The following is a 21,585-nucleotide window of genomic DNA, read 5'->3' as shown; positions in this document are numbered from 1 at the left end:
AGGGCACTGGTGAGACCACACCTCGAATACTGTGTGCAGTTTTGGTCTCCTTATTAAAGGAAGGATGTAAATGTATTGGAGGCTGTTCAGAGGAGGTTTACTAGATTGACACCTGGAATGAGTGGGTTGTCTTATGAGGAAAGGTTAGACACAGTGGGTTTGTTTCCACTGGAGCTTAGAAGAATGAGGGGTGATTTGATTGAAGTATTCAAGATCCTGAACGGGCTTGATAAGGTGGACATGGAAAGGATGTTTCCTCTTGTGGGTGAGTCCAGAACTAGGGGGGCACTGTTTCAAAATTAGGGGTCGCCCTTTTAGGACAGAGATGAGGAGAAACTTTTGCTTTCAGAGGGTTGCTTGACTTCAGAACTCTGCCTCAGAAGATGGTGGAGGCAGGGTCATTGAATACTTATAAGGCAGAGGTAGATAGATTCACTTCTGAAGAAGAGTCATAAGGACTCGAAACGTTAACCTCTGTCTTTCTCTCCACAGATGCTGTCAAACCTGCCGAGTTTTTCCAGCAATTTTTGTTTTTGTTTCAGATTTCCAGCATCCGCAGTATTTTATTTTCATATTGTGTGTAGATTCTTGTTAGGCAAGGGAATCAAAGGTTATCGGAGTTAACTGAGAATGTGGAAACTGAAACACAAGAAGATCAGCCATGATCTTATTGAATGGCGGAGCAGGCTCGAGGGGCCGAATGGTCTACTCCTGTTCCTATTTCTTATGTAGTACTAATGCTGCATGTTAAACCATGTTTTAACCAAATCAACAAATAATTTCCAGATTCTTGTAATCCTTTCTCAGAATTTATCGGTGGGCTTTAGAAGTGTTACATACCTTTCCACTCCAAATATTTCTCACCATCCTGATTTTGTAATGTGGGTGGGCTAACTTAAGTCCAGGACCAGCCAATTGCCCTGGGGTTGCCAACTCTGGTTGGACGCACTCGTGGAAGTTTCATCACATGACCTTATGTCTCCAACCACCCGACACCCAGCTTCCACCATCGGCTGCCTGATGTGTCCACTGTTGCGCCTTCCCCGTCCAGTTGAAAAGCAAACAGACTCTAAAGAAGACTTTAAACTAAATATTGGAAGGGAGGATTCAGCTGTAGCAAAATTTAGAAAGTTAATGGGAAAGGTGAAGGCAACAGTGCAGGGATAATCATGGGTAATTTCAACCTTCATATAGATGGGACAAATTGAATTAGCTTTGAGGATGAGTTCAGGGGGGCAGAATTTTATGGATGACGGGCAGGTGGCAGAACCCACACGTCAGTACTTAAAATGTCACGTGCTGACGTAGGGGCGAGCATCCCAACGTCAGCGTGCACCATCGCAATATTTAGATGGCTGGGTGCGCGATGAAGCGTGACGCGTGCCCGCCATTAATTAAAGGCCTTGTTAAAGCCCTTGGCTCGGCAATCGACGCCAATTTTAAGGCGTGCGTGCGATCTTCGGCTCGGGTGCATGGGCGCAACGGGCAGGCGGGCAAGTGACTAATTTTTAACAAAATTCATCCATGGGCGGGATATGTGGGCTCAGAGGGGTTATCAGTGTTTTGTCTGAAGTATTTATTGCAGGAAGTATTTTAAACTTACTAGCAATTCAGATCAATTTCCAATAGCTTTCTCTGTACTTTGAAGCTTCAGCTCACCAGTCTGCGGACTGTTATCTTTCTCGGGCCTGCAGCTTTCCGGAGGCCTCCATTTAGCCTGGGAGTATGGGTTCAGACATCTCCACTGGAGGCAGCTCCTCTGAGGAGGAAGGGAGGGATAGAATAGGGAGGAGGCCAGGAGTGGACCGTCAGCCACCAGGGGAGCCACCTTTGGGAGGCCAGGCGCAGGCACAAGGGGCGCAGGGCCAAGAGGTTGTCCAAGGTGGAAGGGGCCGCAGGAGATGCCACTATCCTGCTGCCAGGGTTTACAGGCGGCAAAGCAGCTGCCTCAATATGACTGAGGTGCAGTGCCGAAGGAGGCTCCGACTGTCAAGGGAAACAGTCAACTACATCTGTCAGATGATTGGCCCTGAGATCTCCGCTAACTGTGTGGGTGGACACCCCAAGGCAGCGACTCTGAAGGTCACAGTTGCTCTCCATTTCTATGCATCTGGCTCCCTCCAGGGCTCAGTGGGTGATCTTTGCAGTGTCTCGAAATCAGCTGTGTACCCTTGTGTCAAGCAGGTCACAGACGCTCTGCTCAGACGGGCATTGACCTTCATCCATTTCCACTGCGACCAGGCAAGCCAGACACAGCGAGCCAGAGGCTTCACGGCCATTGCTGGCTTCCCCCGTGTCCATGGTGCTATAGACTGTACACATGTGGCCATCAAGGCGCCAGCAGGTGAGCCCGGTGCCTTCATCAACAGGAAGGGCTTCCATTCCATGAACGTGCAGATAGTGTGTGATCACAGGATGCTGATTCTACAAGTCTGTACAAGGTACCCAGGCAGCTCCCACGACGTCTACATCCTCAGACACTCCCAGGTGCCGGGGCTCTTCAGTGCTCCAGCCTGGCTGGATGGATGGCTGCTGGGTGACAAGGGCTATCCCCTCAGAAGGTGGCTCATGTCACCTCTCCGTCATCCAAGAACAGAAGCTGAGCAGCGGTACAATAGGAGCCATGGCTCCACAAGGGCCGTGGTGGAGAGAGCCATCGGCCTTCTCAAGATGCGCTTCCGATGCCTGGACCGCTCAGGGGGCTCACTCCAGTACCCCCCAGATCGTGTCTCTCTGATAATGGTAGCATGCTGCACTCTGCATAATCTTGCGCTGGAAAGGGGGGGATGCAATTGACGATGAAGATCTTGACACAGTGGTGCGGCTGCACACAATGAATCCAGCAGTGCCTCAGAGGATGAGGAAGCACAGGGCGATGACGAGGGGCAGCACGCCGACCCGCAACTACACCAAGGAGGCAGGGACACCCGGGACAATTTAATCCAGAGAACCTTCAGCTAGCTCCACACACATGGATCAGCAGGACCAGCATTGCCTGGCGCTTCCACACGTGGCACTAGGTGCTACATCTTCCACCTCATCAGCTGCAACTAAGGGCTTAGTACAGAAACATCAATGTCCACCCAAATACTCATGATATGTGAAACAGACAAATGCAGCACAAAGGAAACACCCTCAGCCATGGTCACAAATGTGCACTTCATTGCAACCAAAAATATGAAAAAACGTAGCTCTGACGTTGACAAACAAAAATTCCCTAATCTCGGGCCAACACAAAATCACCAGTGACAAACCCATGGAGTGCCTAACGTGCCTTATGCTTACGTTTGCGAGTGCTACATCTTGGTGCTGCCCCATTGCTCGGACTGTCTTGTGAGCCAGCCTGCTGATTCTGCTGTCCTGTTGGCCTCGATGACCTTGGCGGGCGTCCTCTGGCCCGTGGAGCCTGTGCTGGCCCCGCCTGGAAGGGAGCGGCCAGTTCCAGAACTGGCACCTCCCCAGTCATTCCAGCCTCAACGGATGCAACAGTCACTGACAGAGGGGCAGAGGAGCTGCTGCCCTCATCCGGAGCGCCCTGAGAGGAGCTCGCAACAACGACAGGCAGCTGCTGCGCCGACGTGAGGTCACATTGGACCTCCCTGCTCACCGCAGATGGATGGGCACTGAGCTGAGACACATAGTGCCCAGAACATCTCCCACATTGCCAATGACCACCTGTGGCCATTAGCGCAGTGAGAGCTTGCAGGTCAAAGCGAAACCCAATCAGATGACGACCAATTTGTTGGAAGCCCCTCTCCATGAGAGTTGCCAATCTCTCAATGGAGGAAGTCTGAAGCTCTGTCCTGAGGTTCATTCCATCATCTACACTCTGCCTGGATTCCTCCACCACAGAGACCAAGTGAAGCAAACCCTCATGCAACCCTGCCAGATGCTCCCACACACCTGGCCGCTTGTCCTGTAGCTACTGCATGGCGGACATCTCCAGAGGCGCATCATCACTACCCGACTCAGCATGTGCCTGGTCCCCTCCAGCTGCTGGCGCCACTGGCACTCTTTGTCCGTGCCATCTCCTCCAGCAATTGTGAAGTGCCCTCTCCACTGCCCCCGGGACACTAGCCAACATTATAATCCCCACCGATGTGATAGTCGCTGCGCTGGTGCCTGGCTGGCTGCAATGTTGTGACACAAGTGCCAAGTGACGCCCCTCAGGTATGGAGTGGGGGGGGCTCTGGATTTCGCCCTGGTGGTCATGCGGTGGTGATGCTGAAATTAACAACAAGGACAGTGGATCAGTTAGCGTTCTTTCAGTAACACAATTCATCCCTTTCCCTCACTGGCTCATAATGCACTCAACCTTCAAGAACCTAAGGAGATCAACATTGGTGGGGTGGTAAACAGTCAATAGGAGGCCCAAACATTACGTGTGAATACAGACAGGCTGGTCAGATGGCCTAAGGAATGCCACATGGAATGTAACATGGATAAGCGTGAGGTTAAGCACTTGGGCAAGACAAACAAGGTACGGGAATACACGAGAAATGGTAGGACCGTGGAAAGTTAGGATGATTACAGGGACCTTGCTGGGCAGACCCGTTAAGGTAGCAGAACACGAACATAAGGCGTTTAACAAGGTAAAAGCCAGACTTGCCTTCATTAGCTGAGGAATAGAATGTAGGAAAAGGGAGGTCATGTTGCAAGTGCAGAAAACACTGTCGAGGCCACATCTACACTTCTGCGTTCAGTTGTGACCATGGGAGGGATGGTATTGGAGTGGAGAAAGTGCAGAGGTTCCTGACCTGGATGCATGCTGGCCTGGAGAGTTGCAGTGATGAGGAAACATTGCAAACACTTGCGACATTTGCCGTGGAACACAGGAGATTGACAGGTCACATTATTGACCTTCATACCGTTATGAGGGGCATAGAACGGGTAGGCAGAAGGCAACATTTCCTCTTGGCGCAGGGATGACTAATGTGGTGGTATTTCTTTAAGTTGAATGCCATGAGGTTGACAGGTGAGGTGCTGATGACCTTTTAGACAGAGTAATGTGGGATGCACTGGCTGAAAGGGTGGTGGAGGTATAAACATTCCTAAGATGCAATAAATATTTGGATGTGCAGCAGCGATGCCATGACATGTTAGACCATGGGGATAGTGGTCACAAATGGGATAAGGCAACTTTAGAAGGTGCTAGAGACGCGCATCCTCAAGGGGCTGAGGGACCTTTGTGTATGACCTACATGTTTGACTGAATCAGTCTGTGAATGAGCAGTGTTGCAGCATTAACTATTGCAGCAATCATCAGTGCTTTGGATGGTGGGAAGACAGAATGGATGGGACTGTGGGCCTCAAATACCTGGCCGCTGCACCCCAGCCTCACCGACATCTGCCGACCTGGCTGCTTGCCTCCTCCTCAGCTCCATGGCCTGCTCCTCGAAATGGGTCAGTGTGTGCAGCATGGCCTGACCACCACCAGTGTGCAAATGCTCCTGGTCGTTGTGTTCGGTTTTTGCCTGCAGAACAGAGAAGAGGATTTATTGGGACTGATCGCTCATGTACTCTGCATGCGCACGCCGCACCCCAACCACAATGGCCCATCTGAGGCCTCCAGCGGCTCCTGTCCACACTAATGGTGATCAGTCCCCAGAAGATAGTACAGCTGCTCCCAATCCTCTCCCCCAAGGGCCACCTTGGACACATTCGGCGTCCATCACTTTCAATAACACATGGGTCTTAGCGCCCATGGCAAGGAGGCGCAACTAGGTGCGGCGCCAAGGCCAGCAGATGGCTCTTGGCCACGACACCTTGAGGCTCCCCTTCCACCATTTCATCACCATCAATGAGACATTATTGTTGGAGTTCTGAGTATGTGTCTAGCTGCCTCCCCTGCAGTTTGCCCCCAGACTACTCAAATGCAGCAAACACTAACATATGCTGCGGGGAGAACTCACCTTCTCCTCAACCACTAAGGCTGATGTAAGCATGGTCACTACCTGTTTGCCCACCCAGCGTGTGCCAAATGCCCAATGCAGTAACGACACTAAGACACTGGCGGGGGGGGGGGGGGGGGGGGGGGGTGGACCTGCTGGGTCAAATGGCCAAGGCTGACGTGGTCCTCACCCTTCCAGAGCGCAGCAAATTATTGAAGTGCTTGTGGCACTGTGTTCCTGTGCGGCCAACGTCATCTTGGGAGCTGACGACCTCCGCCACCTCCTGCAACGCCTGCTCGGTTACATGGGGGGGAGGGGGGCTCTCCTCCTCCCACCCTCGGGAAACAAGACCTCCCGACATTCTGCAACCTCTTCGAGGAGGGCAGCGTGGCAGGCATCAGAGAAGCAAGGGGCACATTGCCCCCGCCCCCCACTGGCCTACCCTGCAGCCTACCCTCCTTGTCTTCCCTGACCTCCTCTGGAGCCCGCTGTGCAGACCCCCTGCACCGGTCGCTGGCCATGGTGAACAGCCTAAAGGAGGCTGCCTGGCCTTTCTTTATACAGATTGCTGGTTCCCCATTGGAACTGACCGTCTGTACACGCCCGCTGCAAATTTGAAAACTCCACTGTCCATGGGAGTCTTCAACGCGCTAGGTGGGCCTTAACTGGCCCGCCCGTGCAAAATGGCGGCATGGCTTGTTTCGCTGCCTGAGATCAGCTCCGCGCCCACCGACAATTGTGTCGGGCCCGCCCATCCGACAAACATCAAATGCTGCCCATAAGAGAGTATTTGAGATAGTTTCTTAGAACAATACATTCCGGAACCAACCAGGGAATAGGTGATTTTAGACCTGGTAATATGTAATGAGACAAGATTATTTAATGACCTCATGGTAAAGGATCCTCTAGGGAGTAGTAATCATAACATGCTGGAATTTCACATTCAGTTTGAGAAACTCGGGTCTGAAACTAATGTCTTAAATTTAAATAAAAACAATTGCTGTGATATGAAGACAGAGTTGGTTATAAGAATAGTTGCAGGAATAGGCCACTTGCCCCTTGAGCCTGCTCCACATTCAATAAGATCGTAGCTGATCTAATTGCGGCCTTAACTCCACTTTCCTGCCCACCTCTCCTAAGCCTCCACTCTTGCAGGTGTGGTCTCGCCAATACCCTGTACAGTTGTAGAAAGTGAACTGGGAAAATAGGTTAAAAGCTATAAAAATCTGGGAACTCCCTCCCTAACAGCACTGTGGGTGCACCTACAGCACATGGACCGCGGAGGTTAAAGAAGGCGGCTTACCACCACCTTCTCAAGGGCAATTAGGAATGGGCAATAAATGCTGGACTAGCCAGCGGCGCCTACATTCCATGAATTAATTTTTTTTAAAAGTCAATAAGCAGTGACTGACATTTAAGGAGATATTTCAGAATAATTACCAACATTATATTCCATTAAGAAAGACTCTACAAGATGAATTATCCAAGGAAAATGAATGAAGTTAAGGATGGCATCAAAATGGCTCTGAAGATTAGTGGTAGGGTGAAAGATTGGGAACATTTTATATAGCAGCAAAGGATGACTAAAAGAATATGGAGGGATAAATTAGAATATGAGAGTAAACTAGCAAGAAATATAAAAATATGGTAAAGCTTCCACAAATTTATTAAAAAGAAAGTAGCTAAAGTTCGTCCCTTAAAAGATGATACAGGGGAATTAATAATGGAACACAAAGGAATGGCAAGGACTTTGAACAGTATTTTGCATCTGCCTTCACAGTACAAGACACTAAAAGCATTCCAATTATAATCGGAGAAAATCAAGAGGCAAATGGAAAGGAGAAACTTAAAACAATCACAATCACTGGACAAAAAGTACTGGGATAATTACTGGGACTAAAGGCTGACAAATTCCCAGGACCCAATTACCTACATCCAAGGGTCCTTCAAGAAGTTGCTGCAGGAATAGTGGAAGCCTTGGCTGCAATCTTCAAAAATTCCCCCAATTCTGGAAGGGTTCAAGCGGATTGGAAAACTGCAAATTTAACGCCCCTGTTCAAGAAAGGAGGGAGAGAGAAAGTCGGAAAATGTAGGACAGTTAACCTAACAACTGTCGTTGGGAAAATGCTGGGATCCATTATTTTCCATCTATTCCCAGAAGGGGACAAGCAGCAAAGGAGCGGCTGGGATCATCCATCTGGTTTACTAATGTCCTTTAGGGAAGGAAATCTGCTGTCCTTACATGTGACTCCAGGGCCACAGCAATTGGCTGACTCTTTTTAAAAAAAAAAGGCCTCTGAACGAGGGCAATTAGGGATGGGCAATAAAGGCTAGCCTAGCCAGCAATGCCCACATCCCATAAACAAATTAAAAATAAGAATATTTGCATTGGAGGTTGTTCTGGGGTTTACTGATTCCTGGGATGGAGGGTTGCTTTATGAGGAAAGGCATGCAAATGAATGTAGATGGGTTAAGTGAGTGAGGCCACTTTGTTCGGAAGAATAGAAAAGCAGGATATTATTTTTCCAGAGAGAGACTGCAGAATGCCGCAGTACAGAGGGATCTGAGTGTCCTACATGAATCACAAAAGTTAGCGTGCAACAACAGCAAGTATTTAGGAAGACAAATGGAATGTTTACCTTTATTGCAAGAGGAATGGAATATATAAGTAGGGAGGCCTTGCTACAACTATACATGACATTGGTGAGACCATGCCTAGAGTACTGTGTACAGTTTTGGTCACTTTATTTAAGGAAGGACATATTTACATTGGAAGCAATTCAGAGAAGGTTCACTGATCCCTGAGTTGAGGATTTGTCTTATGATGAAAGGTTCAGAAGATTGGACCTATGCTCATTGGAGTTTTTAAGAATGAGAGGCGATCTTACTGAAACATAGAAGTCGATGAGGGAGCTTGATGGGGTTGATATTGAGAGAATGTTTCCCCTTGTGAGGGCATCCAGAACTAGGAGGCCCAGTTTCCAAATAAGAGGTCTCCCATTTAGGACAGAGGGGAAGGGCAATTTCTTCATTCAGAGGGTCATTAACCTTTGGAATTCTCTACCCCAGAGAGCAGTGAAGATTGGGTCATTAAATATATTCAAGGCAGAGTTAGACAGAGTTTAGATCTGCAAGGGAATCAAGGATTGTTGGGGCCAGGCAGGAAATTGAAGTTGAGACCACAATCAGATCAACCGTGATGTTATTGGATTGTGGAGCAGCCTTGAGGGGTCGAATGGCCTACTCTTGCTCCTATTTCTTATGTTCTTATAATTACCCGACTGGATGAAGCTTGATTGGAAATTAATCCGGAGACTCCAGGACAATCACGGCATGTTGGTCACCCTACAACCAAGAAGCCAATAGGCACCAGAAAGTTAACTGAGCCAGTCTCAAGGCACAATGAAACGTTTTGAAATGACACCATTTGAAGTGAAACAATTAACACCTACACACACCCAGGAACTATTAGTCAGTAGGGGAAGTGCTTAATGTAGTATAAGGATCTAGCACTAGGGTTAATATGGGACTGAGTACAGTACCACCCACAGTAAGAGAACACGTGGCCTGCACCGAAGGTTCAGTCTTGCGTTGGACGGTGTTGTGTGCACATTGAGACAGCTCTTAGCTTGAACCCTTTTACTACATTTATGTACACGGTTCTCGTAGTTAACAAATACACGCAGTGAACCTACTTAAGACTACGAGGACTTCATTAAGACCTACTGAACGGTATCCAACACCCTATAACACTTAACAGCTCTTATTTGATCATCTCAAACAATTCTGGCCTGCTTTCTCACAGAGAACTTTGTCCCAATTTCAGTAGGTGGTCTTGTGAGGAAAGACCATTCCATTTTGACCATGTTAGTTCAATTTCACTAGCATTTCACTATTTATAATACAAGTAAGTAAAATACATTTTTAACTTACACCAGGACTGAGCTCAGCTTTTGTTATATCTAACCTTAAGTCAAATCTCACGTGCTGCAAGAACACTCCAGTGATGTCATTTCAGGACTATCTTTGAGCAATTCCATAGTAGATAGGCAATGGTAGAAATGGTACTATTCTAAGGTTGCTGAAAGATGCTCTGGGAATCTTCAATCAATCTCCTCAAGGGCAGCAATTGACTTTGGATGCTGCAGTTGACCTCAGCATCCTTAGCACAGCAAAAGAGGAAGAAATCAGAACAAGTTTACACTCCTGATTGATTTTCAGTGAACTCTGCTGTTGGCCTCACTGAAGTAGTAGTTCTTCAGATCTGGATGAGTGCTGTTGGTTTATTGGGTTTAGAGGGTGTGTCACAGCCAAGTCCAATCCTGTTCTCACCTAACATTCACAAGTGCCACTTCTATGCCAGGATTAATAGTCAGAAAATTTGGAGAAAGAACCTTGCCCAATTTTACCATCTCCACTGCTGTGCTCGCTGAGGCTGACACTAACATTCCAAATTGCCAAGGCTTTGTCAGGATTACCACTCCTCAGAATACAGCTGAATCTCAGTGTGTGACAGCAGCCAGATGAAAAGCTCCAACAGTCTAAAAGAGATTGATCAACATTCAGAAGAAAAACAGGGCCAAGGACCCTCACTATAGGATCTCTAGAAATGTTTAATGTGTCATTGTTACTGTCCAACCAAGGGTTATTCTATGATGCTGTCAGCCTGTGAAAAACATCAGCAAATACCCATGAAAAGGCAATTCAGCATCAAGGGTTGTTTTCGAGTTATTCAGCCCCACAATTTCACAGCAGGAATGAGGTCATCCAGCCAAGTGTGTTACGCTGGCTCCTAGTTACAGCAACTCAAAGTTAATCCCCACTGCTCCATTCTCTATCATTGCATGGCATCATCTTATCCTTCAAATGTTTGGTACTCTCTTAAAAGATGCAATGGTCTCTGCCTTAAAACACATTCTGTGGAAAGTCATCTTGTGTTCTTATAACTCTGTAGAAAGAAATTTCCCTTAAGCTCCCTACCCACTCTCAATTGAGTGCATTTGTTCCTAACAGATCTTGTTATATTGAGAATCATGATTTCAAAATCGCCAGGTTCATCTCAGACATATGTTTAGTTTTCACAAATTAGGCAAGTCTGGTCAACTAATTTAGAAATATTCAACTAAGCAGTGATCAGCATCTTCGCACTGACAGTAATTTGAGCTGAATTTTCATGCTTTACTCTCAACACCATTCAACGTTTCTTACATACTTTTTTTTTGGGTGTCAACCTTGGCTCAGTTGTTCGAATTCTTGTCTTTGAGCCAATCTCTCCTCCTCCAAACCCAATGCCCTCACCCTCTCCACTGGTGGCCTCTCTCTCTCCCTCTAGCCCTGTCACCTTCTCACTCCAGTCTTGGTGCCCCCTCTCTGCCCGAGGCCTGATTCTCTTTCTCTCACCCGTACTGATACCCTTTCTCTGCCCTGAGCCCCAATAGCCCCTCTCTCTCATCAGCCCCAGTGTCCTCTCCCTCTCTTCAACTTACCACTATCTCCAAAAATCCCCCCTCCTGATTACCTGGCACCATACCCAAGGGTCCCTGAAAGTGGCATCCTGCTGCTTGTGCTCCCTCCTCTCCATTTGTCAGGCTGTCAGTTAGGTTGGTGGGTGGGAAATAATGTTAATGAGGTCCTGCCATTAATTCTGGCAGGTCATCCACATCCTTGGCCTTGCCAAATTCTTCAGCCGTTTTCATCCTCTACAACACCCTGCCCGTCACCCCATAAGCATCCACACATTGGCAGATGCTTCTGCACCATGCTACTAATCCAACTAATAACAAGGGGTAGGTTTTCAGAAAGGAAATTCCTGGTTTCCTTAGGACCTTTTAAACTGCTGATATGTTTCCATATATAAAAGCTGACAATAATTGCAAAAATGTACAAGTTCAATTATTCCACCCAAAACAGGAGACAGTCAGTATTATATAGAATTTTACAGCACAGTAACAGGCCATTTGGCCCAACTATTCTATGCCAGTGTTAATGCTCAAAATGAGCCTCCTCCCACTCTTTTTTTTTATCTCACCCCATCATTATATTCTTCCATTCCTTCATGTACTTATCTAGTTTACCCTTAAATGCATCTATACTACTCACCTCAAATATTCCTTGTAGTAGTGAGTTCCACATAAGGGGTTTCTCATTTCAGATGGAGATGAGGAAGAATTTCATCTCTCAGAGGTTTGTTAATCTTTGAAATTTTCTACCCCAGACAGCAGTGAAAGCAGGGTTATTAAATATATTCAGGACTGAGTTAGACAGATTTTTGATCTACAAGGGAGACAAGGGTTATGGGGAGCAGGCAGGAAAGTGGAGTTGAGACCATGATCAGACCAGCCATGATCTTATTGAATGAGAGCAGCAGGCTCGAAGGGCCGAGTGGCCTACTCCTGTTCCTATTTCTTATTCTAGCCACTCTCTGGTTAAATAAGTTATTCCCTGTTAGTGTTTCCCCTCTTTCTCTGGGAGGTCAGCGCAATGATAAATGTTTTAGACAATAATAATTTGCTTACCCACAAACTCGGCCGTACTTCTGGACCAACTCCTGGTGGCCCTCAAAAAAACCCTAGTAGGAAACAAAGATAATTTAAATATGTAAATTAGCAATAAAAACAAGCCTAATAATCATGCTACCAATTTCTCCAGTAATTTAGTCAGTAAAGTGTAATTAAGCCATACTGAGCAGGAGGTCCAGATTCCAACTTGGGACTACGATGAGTTAGCTTAGCTAAGCTGAGCTGAGCAGTTAGGTGATATGAATAGCATCATTGCCATATGCTAGTGAGCAGAGAAATCAGGCTGGATTCCTACTCCTGATCCCAACTCAGTGACCTCCTACCAGGCACAGACAGACAAACAGTGTGACCGGTCAATACAGTGCATGCATATGAATATTCGATGAGGAAAGGACTTAGTTCAGTTCTGATGCTCTCCTCGGCCCAATACTCTTTGGATACTCACTGTCTAGTCTCACTCAGGAAGAACTGCTACTAACTGAGGTAATGGGGGTTGCTGATACCTGTGTGAATGCTCCTTAGCAATGGTTCATAAACTCTGGAGAGAAGTAGAGAAAGGTTTCCCAAAAATACTAGTACAGAATCGTCCACTTAGGTGGCATATCATGAGCATGCTTTTTGCATGTATTTTTCTGGATGAAAAGGAAATTAAACCACAGCTGTATGCACACTAGAAAAATTTACAACGCAACTATTTCCCACCAATACTGTAATGGGAGAAGTGGAAGAACTTTACATTTATATCATGCTTTCACAGCCTTAGATGTCACTAAGTGCTTTGTAACCAGTGAATTAAAGCTTTATCACTGTTGCTATCCTGCAGCCACTTATGCATCCAGTAAAATCCCACAATCAACAAGATGAATGAGCAATTCATTTGCTTTCAGTAGCATTGGGTGAAGAATAATTGTTGGCTAGGACATTAAGAGGATGTCACTGCTCTTTCAATAGCATCATGAGATCTTTTATCTACCTGAAAGGGTAGACAGGCCTACGGTTTATCAGCTCATCTGAAAGACAGCGCCTCCAATTATGCAGCACTCCCTCAGTATTGCACCGAAGGGTCAGTGAAGATCGTGTGCTCAAGTTGTAGTAGGGATTGAGCCCATAACCTCCTGATTCAGAGATCAATCTCTACTTGGGAAAGTTAGTGTTCTCAGGGTTAATATTTTTACTTAAATGTCTATTGTACCTGCCTCTAAGGTACTGAATACCCAAACCATTTTATTTGGAATAGTAAGTGGGTCAATGTTCTGACTTGCTATCCCTTGGTCTAATTTATATTATTGAAGGTTGATCAGGTTCTGTTAATCACTGATGACTGCCTATACTCCTCATGAACATCCCTGGGTGACAATGGCACAGACTTGTTTCAATCCTGTTCCTGAAGCCTCTCAACTTTAACAGGTACTGGCCCCTTGCAATCTCACCAACTCATATGATGGGAAGTTTTGAGATTTTGCAAGCCAGCTCCATTGCTTCTCTCTTTTTACCTGACCCTAAGCAGTTATGAGTCATTGTAGTGGGAATCATGTTGCAAAAGTCATGCTTAATTGGCATCTACTCCTGTATCTCTGGGAGCCCTCAGCAAGAACTCCCGGGCAATGGTGATTATTGAATCACTTTCTTCTCGGACTCCCTTTTGCTTTCCTATTTTTGCTTCTATGAGTTTAGAGATTACTTGTCTTTTGTGAGCCACTGGGGAAACAAAAACATACAATCACAGAGAAGGAAAGGGAAATGCATTGCCTAATAATGGCAGCAAATTCAATCACAAATCAGCTATAGGAGGGACAGTTAAAAATCCTATATTAAACTCAGTCCACAGAAGCTCTGGGATTCAGTGTTAAGAGCAGGAAAGGTTAAAAAAGGGTTCACATTTATATAGCGCTTTTCACGACCACAGGGCATCCGAAAGCACTATACCTACACGCCCAATGAATTACTTTTCAAGTGCAGACACTGTTGGAAATGTGGTAGTCAATTTACACAGCAAGCTACCACAAACAGCAATGTGACAATAACCAGATGGTCTGTTTTTGTGCAATTAGTTGAGGGGTAAATAGTTGTCAGGATGCCGGGGATAACTCTCCTGCACTTTTCAGAGGATTTTTTAACGAGGCTTCAATTTAGCATCTCATTTGAAAGTCAGCATCTCCATCAGTGTAGCACACCTCCAGACTGCGCTGGAGTGTCATCCTGGATTTTGTGCTCAAGTTTCTGGAATGAGACACGATCTTTTGACTCAGGGGTAAATGTGCTAAACAGTTGTAGCAGAAAGGAAAGACAAAGTTCCAAATTGTACAGCCATAGTGGCTAAAACAAAAAGAACTAATGGTGCTGAGGAGGGGATATGAAATGAGAAGGAATCTAGCATTAGAGCAGCAGAGGGTGTTTGCAGTGGTTATATTGCTTGAGGAGGTGGCTGAGCCAGGGTGTGGCAAGGCTCTGGAGAGATCTGAAATCAAGAACGAGGTCCTTAACATCAATCCATTGAGATGTGAGGAGGAACGTGGTTTGGTAAAGTTATGAGAAAAAGGGAATAGAGAATTTTGTGCCAGAGAGGATAATAACACACATAATCATTTCAGCAGCAGTGGGGGAGAGATAAAGGTGAAAGGTGTGATTAGCATGCACAATATAAATGTCAGGTTAGACCATAAGACGTAGGAACAGCAGTAGGCCATTCGGCCTATCAAGTCTGCTCCGCCATTCAATGAGATCATGGCTGATCTGACAGACCTCAACTCCGCTTTCCTGCCTTTTCCCCATAACCCTTGATTCCCTTACGGATTAAAAATGTCTGTTTCAGCCTTGAATATACTTAACAAACCAGCCTCTGCACTAAAGAATTCCATAGGTTCACTAGCCCCCGAGAGAAGAAATTCCTTCTCACCTCTGTCTTAAATGGGTGCCCCCTTACTCTGAGATTATACCCTCTGGTCCTTGATTCTCCCATAAGCGGAAACAACCTCTCAGCATCTACCCTGTCAAGCTCCCTAAGAATCTTATATGTTTCAATAAGGTCAACTCTCATTCTTCTAAACTCCAGTGAGTGGCCTAACTTACTCAACCTCTCCTCATAAGAAAATCCCTCCATACCCAAGATTAACCTAGTGAACCTTCTCTGGACTGCCTCCAATGCCAGTATATCTTTCCTTAGTGAAGGGGCCCAAAACTTTTCACAGTATTCTAGGTGTGGTCAAACTAGTGCCTTGCATAGTTTTAGCAAGACTTCCCTAGTTTTATACTCCATTCATTTAGTCCAGTGTGGATAAACTGGTTTTGTTCCTATACGATTTCCGTGCTAACTCAACTGTATGCATAACTTCTAATTTTCTTTATGAAGCTAAGACACAAAGAACAACCAGGATACAGTAGCTCCCTGCAAAATAAAAATGGATCCAGTGTGTACAAAAAGAGAAGTTGGACTAATTGTGGTTAAAACCTGAAAGGGCAAGCTGCAAAGAATATGTGACACTGATGGATGGCCACCGGACTTGAAGTAACTGTGTGAACTCTATTAGATATTCCATTAGACAGGCGGTAGTGTCTTAGTGTCCTGCACACTTCAGAATTACAGGTTATTGCATGTTCAGAAGGCTACATTTTGAGATGGCACCGCAAATCTCCTATTCTATTCAATTGAAAAATATATTTACACAGATTCTCACTGAAGTTTTAGCCCTTCAGTTTCTTTTTTTAACTGACCCCTTGGGCTGAATTTTACAAGGGGTGTCGGGGCCCCGGGGTCAGGGTAAAAAATCAGATCCTGAGCCCGCACTTGCCAGCAGCAGGACCAGCTTCACCATTTTATCACAGGCGGCATCCTGATTGACCGCCTATGGGCCTACAGTCCAATTAAGGACAGCAGGCAGGCTCCTGAGGCTGCTGGCCCAATCCCAGGGCCAGCAGCTGTGAGGTCTCAGCAGCACTACAGGGAGAGGTGGTCGCTGCTGAGGAATATAGGGAGGCCTGGAACCTCCGAAAGGGTAAGTTAAAAATTCTTGGGCCCAACAGTTGGAGGGCAAACCCCTCCAGGGCCTCAGGTGCTGTCTTCCCCACCCACAATCCCTTCTTTAGCCCATGGAGCTTTCTCCTCGGATTGTGGCAAGGAGGCTGCCCCCATTTAGTTGGCGGACTCCCCACGCGGCATGAGGTCGCCCTGCCATTGGGAAAATGCCAACAGCATCATAAAATTGCCCCCTAATTGGGCCTTCAATTATGCAAATCTGCAGCCCATCACCTTGGTGTGGCTAGTCTGTCTGTCCATTTCTGGTCCTACCGTCATTAAAATGCCCCAATGGATGGGACGGCATCAGGGAGTAGATCTGACCTGGATCCCCGAGATTTTACACTCTGCTACAGCTCCCACTTCACCTCCCAGCCAGTAAAATCTTGGCCTTTTTCTCTCATTTCCCTTTTTTATCCCCCCACTTTCCCTCTTTGCCTCTCACTTCAGTTCATTTTCCATTTACTCGTTTCTTACTTCCCCGGTACCCCATTCTGCCCCTCGGCCTTCAATCTGTAACGCTGTGTGATCTGATCTTGGACAGGTTGAAGATAGTTCGAAAAGGCACATTGTAACAAAGTCAAAAATAAAAACAAAAAAAACTGCGGATGCTGGAAATCCAAAACAAAAACAGAATTACCTGGAAAAACTCAGCAGGTCTGGCAGCATTGGCGGAGAAGAAAAGAGTTGACGTTTCGAGTCCTCATGACCCTTCGACAGAACTTGAGTTCGAGTCCAAGAAAGAGTTGAAATATAAGCTGGTTTAAGGTGTGTGGGGGGGCGGAGAGAGAGAGAGAGAGAGAGAGAGAAGTGGAGGGGGGGTGTGGTTGTAGGGACAAACAAGCAGTGATAGAAGCAGATCATCAAAAGATGTCAACAACAATGAGTGCCCTACCATCCATTCTTAATTAGCACATTCGTTTAGATAATATCACCAACTTTAACACCTATGTGTTCTTTTGTTCTATTGTTGTTGACATCTTTTGATGATCTGCTTCTATCACTGCTTGTTTGTCCCTACAACCACACCCCCCCTCCACTTCTCTCCCTCTCTCTCTCTCTCCACCCCCCCCACACACCTTAAACCAGCTTATATTTCAACTCTTTCTTGGACTCGAACTCAAGTTCTGTCGAAGAGTCATGAGGACTCGAAACGTCAACTCTATTCTTCTCCGCCGATGCTGCCAGACCTGCTGAGTTTTTCCAGGTAATTCTGTTTTTGTTTTGTAACAAAGTCCTTGGTTTGAATTGCTTTGACGAGAGGTCAGACTCTATCTTCCACTCTTCTCGATCTGTAGTCGTGCAAAACGCACACGGATTAGCACAAAGTTCTCCTCAAAAAAATTAGTTACAGCAGTAATTCATTTTAAGGGCACTTGAAGGGGGAAAATGACGAATAGACAAATTAAAAGGAGGGGGATGGGAGTGGACACTGTTGCTAAATTAGGTTAAAAAGGGTGTTTGAAAGAAGGAACAGAGGCAGCAACATGAAGTTGCAAACTCGTAGATATATTTGACCCTGAGCTGAGCCTCTACCCCATAATCTCTCCATCACCAAGACCACCTATTTCCACCTCATAATATCATCTGACTCCAACACTGCCTCAGCTCCTCTGCTGCTGAAACATTCATCCATGCCATTGTTACCTCTAGACCTGACTATTCCTATGCTCTGCTAGCCAGCCTCCCGCCTGACACCATCCATAAACTTGTGTTCATCCAAATCTCTGCTTCACATGTCCTAACTTCCACCAAGTCCTGTTTACTCATCGACACTGTGCTCAACGACCTACGCTGGTTTTCGGTCTGAAGCCAAAATTAAGAGATATACGCAAGAGCTTGCTAACAAATTAACGCTGAGGCAATATTTGATGTTAATGTAAAATATGGCAAAGCTTTGATTTTAAAATTCTCTTACAAGTGTTCAAATCCCTCCATTGCCTCCTGCCTCCCTATTTCCTCCAGCTCTGCAATCCTCAGAGATCACTGCCCTTGCACATCCTTGCCTTTCATTGTTCCATCAATGGCCGCCATACCTTCAGCTGTGTAGACTCTGATCTATGGTATTCCCTCCCTAGACCTTTTTGCCTCTCTACCTCTCTCTCCTTCTATAAGATGCTCCTTTAAACCTACTTCTATGACAGTTTGGTCAGCCTGCCCTAATATCTCTATAAGACTTGGTGTCAATTTTTGTCTGATAATAGTCCTGTAAAGCAGCTTGGGGCATTTTATTTCATTAAGGGTGCTATATAAATGCAGGTTGTTGTTGTTGTTTCCAGAGAAAGTTCTAAAAGACATCTCCTGGTAAGACTATTGAACTTCTAATTGATTTCAGGAAAGCCTCAATTCACTTTATAATTTTATTTGGTAATTTTTTCCTTCATTGTTACTTCTCCTGGTACAATTTCGACTGGAGGAAAATTCAAGAAGGCAGATCAAACCAAGTTCATAAATTATTTGGAGGTAATCCAATCAGTTCAACTTTAAGTAATCCATGTTTAGAAAGGATTGAATCACTCTCCCCACTTGCTGATCATGTGTTCACATTTAATTACATTGGTTTGATCCTGTTGCTGCTGATCCATTTCTCATTCCAGGACTGCACCATAGCTGGGGTTTGCTCAGAGATGTTAGTAACCCCTAGAATTAGGACGGAATTTAATCCATATATGGAAAATTAATAACCTTTATTTCAATGATTAAATAGGGATGCTTGATGCTCCACTAATTTATGGCCTCTAGGCTGAAATATATACAAACATACGTAAAAGCCATTCGGCCCCTCGAGCCTGCTCTGCCATTCAATAAGATCATGGCTGATCTGACTGTCAGAACAAAAGAACATAAAAAGAGGAACAGGGGTAGACCACTCGGCCCCTCGAGCCTGCTCTGCCAGTCAATAAGATCATGGCTGATCTTCGTGTGTTTTGATTTCCACTTTCCCAGCCAACCCCGATAACCTTTGATTCCCTTGCCTAACAAGAATCTACCTGCCTCTGCCTTAAAAATATTCAGTGACCCCACCTCCACCACCTTCTGAGTCAGAGAGTTCCAAAGTCGCTCAACCCTCAGTGAAAAAAATTCTCCTCTCTGTCCTAAAAGGGTGACACCTAATTTTGAAACAGTGCCCCCCCCGCTTCACCCACAAGAGGAAACATCCTTTCCATGTCCACCTTGTCAAAGCCGTTCAGGATCTTGTATACTTCAATCAAATCACCCCTCACTCTTCTAAACTCCATTGGAAACAGGCCCAGTCTGTCCAAGCTTTCCTCATAAGATGACCAGGTCATTCCAGCTATCACTCTAGTAAACCTCTTTTGAACTGCATTTACATCGTCCTTAAATAAGGAGACCAAAACTGCACACAGTATTCGAGGTGCGGTCTCACCAATACCCTGTATAACTGAAGCAAGACATCCTTATTTTTATATTCAATCCCTCTTGTAATAAAGGATAGCATTCCATTAGCCTTCTTAATTACTTGCTGTACCTGCATACCAACTTTTTGTGACTCGCACTAAAATACCTAGATCCCTCTGCACCTCAGAGTTATGCAGCCGTTCTCCATTTAAGTAATACTCTGCTTTTTTGTTCTTCCCACCAAAGTGAACAACTTCACATTTTCCCACATTAAACTCCATTTGCCAGATCTTTGCCCACTCACCCAACCTATCTATATCCATCTGCAACCTCATGTCCTCTTCACTATCTTTGGTCATCTGCAAATTTAGCTACCATGTCTTCACTCCCCTTATCTAAGTCATTGATGTAAATCGTAAAAAGTTGAGGCCCCAGTACAGATCCTGTGAGCCGCCACTCATCACATCCTGCCAATCAGAAAAAGACCCATTTATGCATGCTCTCTGCTTTCTGCCCGCCAGCCAATCTTCTATCCATGCTAATATGTTACCCACTACACCATGCGCTTTTATCTTCCATAATAGCCTTTGATGTGGCACCTTATCAAATGCCACATGTATGTCTACAGGTTCCCCTTTATCCACTGTGCATGTTACTCCTTCAAAAAACTCCCAATAAATTGGTTAAACCTGATTTTCCTTTCACGAAACCATGCTGACTCTTCCCAATTGTCTTGAGCTCTTCTAAGTGCCCAGCTATAACCTCCTTAATAATCGATTTTAATGAATGTCCCATTACAGACATCAAACTAACTGACCTATAGTTTCCTGTTTTCTACCTCCCTCCCTTACTTTCCAATCTCATGGAACCTTTCCAGAATTTAGCAAATTTTGGAAAATTAGCCACCTCTTTTAAGGATGTAGTCCATCAGGACCTGGAGACTTGCCAGCCTGCAACTCCATCAATTTGTTCAGTACTATTTCCCTGGTGATTTCAATTTCACCAAGTCCCTTTCTCCCGTTCACCTCCTGATTTGCAGCTATCACTGGAACGTTTTTCGTATCCTCTACAGTGAACACAGAAGCAAAAACATTTGTTCATTTCTTCCGCCATTTCCTTATTATCTATTAACTCCCCACTATCACTCTCTAGAGGACCAACACTCACTTAACTTACTCTTTTCCTTTTTAAGTACCTGTAGAAACTCTTGCTATCCGTTTTTACATTTCTAGCTAGCTTCCTCTCATACTCTAATTTCTTTCTCCTGATTAACATTTTAGTCATTCTCTGCCGTTCTTTATATTCTGTCCAATCATCTGTCCTGCCATTCATCTTTGTGGAATTGTATGCTTTTTCCTTAAGTTTGATGCTTTCCTTAACATTTCTAGTTAACCTCAGATGGCGGGTCCTCCCCTTAGAATTTTTCTTTATAGTAGGAATGTACTTATTCTGAATACTCTGAAATATCCCCTTAAACATCTGCCATTGCTTCTCTATTGATCTGTCCTCTAGCCTAGTTTCCCAGTTCACTTCAGCTAGCTCAGCTTTCATCCCCACATAGTTGCTCTTATTTAAGTTTAAGATACTAGTCTTAGAGCCACTCTCCTCCCTTTCAAACTGGATGTAAAATTCAATCATATTGTGGTCACTGCTACCTTGGGGTGCCTTTATTCTGAGGTTATTAATTAATCCTATCACGTTACACAACACCAAATCTAATATAACCTGCTCTCTGGTTGGTTCCAGAACATGCTGCTCTAAGAAACTATCTCAAAAGCATTCTAAGAACTCCTCATCCAGGCTA

At 45.4% G+C, this 21,585-nt stretch overlaps 1 protein-coding gene across 4 annotated transcripts in view; it reads right to left on the bottom strand.

Moving 5' to 3' along the window:
- The window catches only part of tbxas1 (thromboxane A synthase 1 (platelet)), a 230,773-nt gene that overhangs the window by 121,427 nt on the left and 87,761 nt on the right, over nt 1-21,585 (bottom strand). For all 4 annotated transcript variants that reach the window (XM_041216332.1, XM_041216334.1, XM_041216335.1 and 1 more), the window contains one exon: nt 12,407-12,459. In XM_041216332.1, coding sequence (XP_041072266.1) covers nt 12,407-12,459 — 53 coding nt within the window. The remainder of the gene's footprint in view (nt 1-12,406; nt 12,460-21,585) is intronic.

Source organism: Carcharodon carcharias, chromosome 21 (genome assembly GCF_017639515.1).
Source record: "Carcharodon carcharias isolate sCarCar2 chromosome 21, sCarCar2.pri, whole genome shotgun sequence".
NCBI classification, from domain to species: Eukaryota; Metazoa; Chordata; class Chondrichthyes; order Lamniformes; family Lamnidae; genus Carcharodon; species Carcharodon carcharias.
The sequence above is the reverse complement of the archived record's forward strand: the minus strand, read 5'-3'. Positions and strand labels throughout refer to the sequence as shown.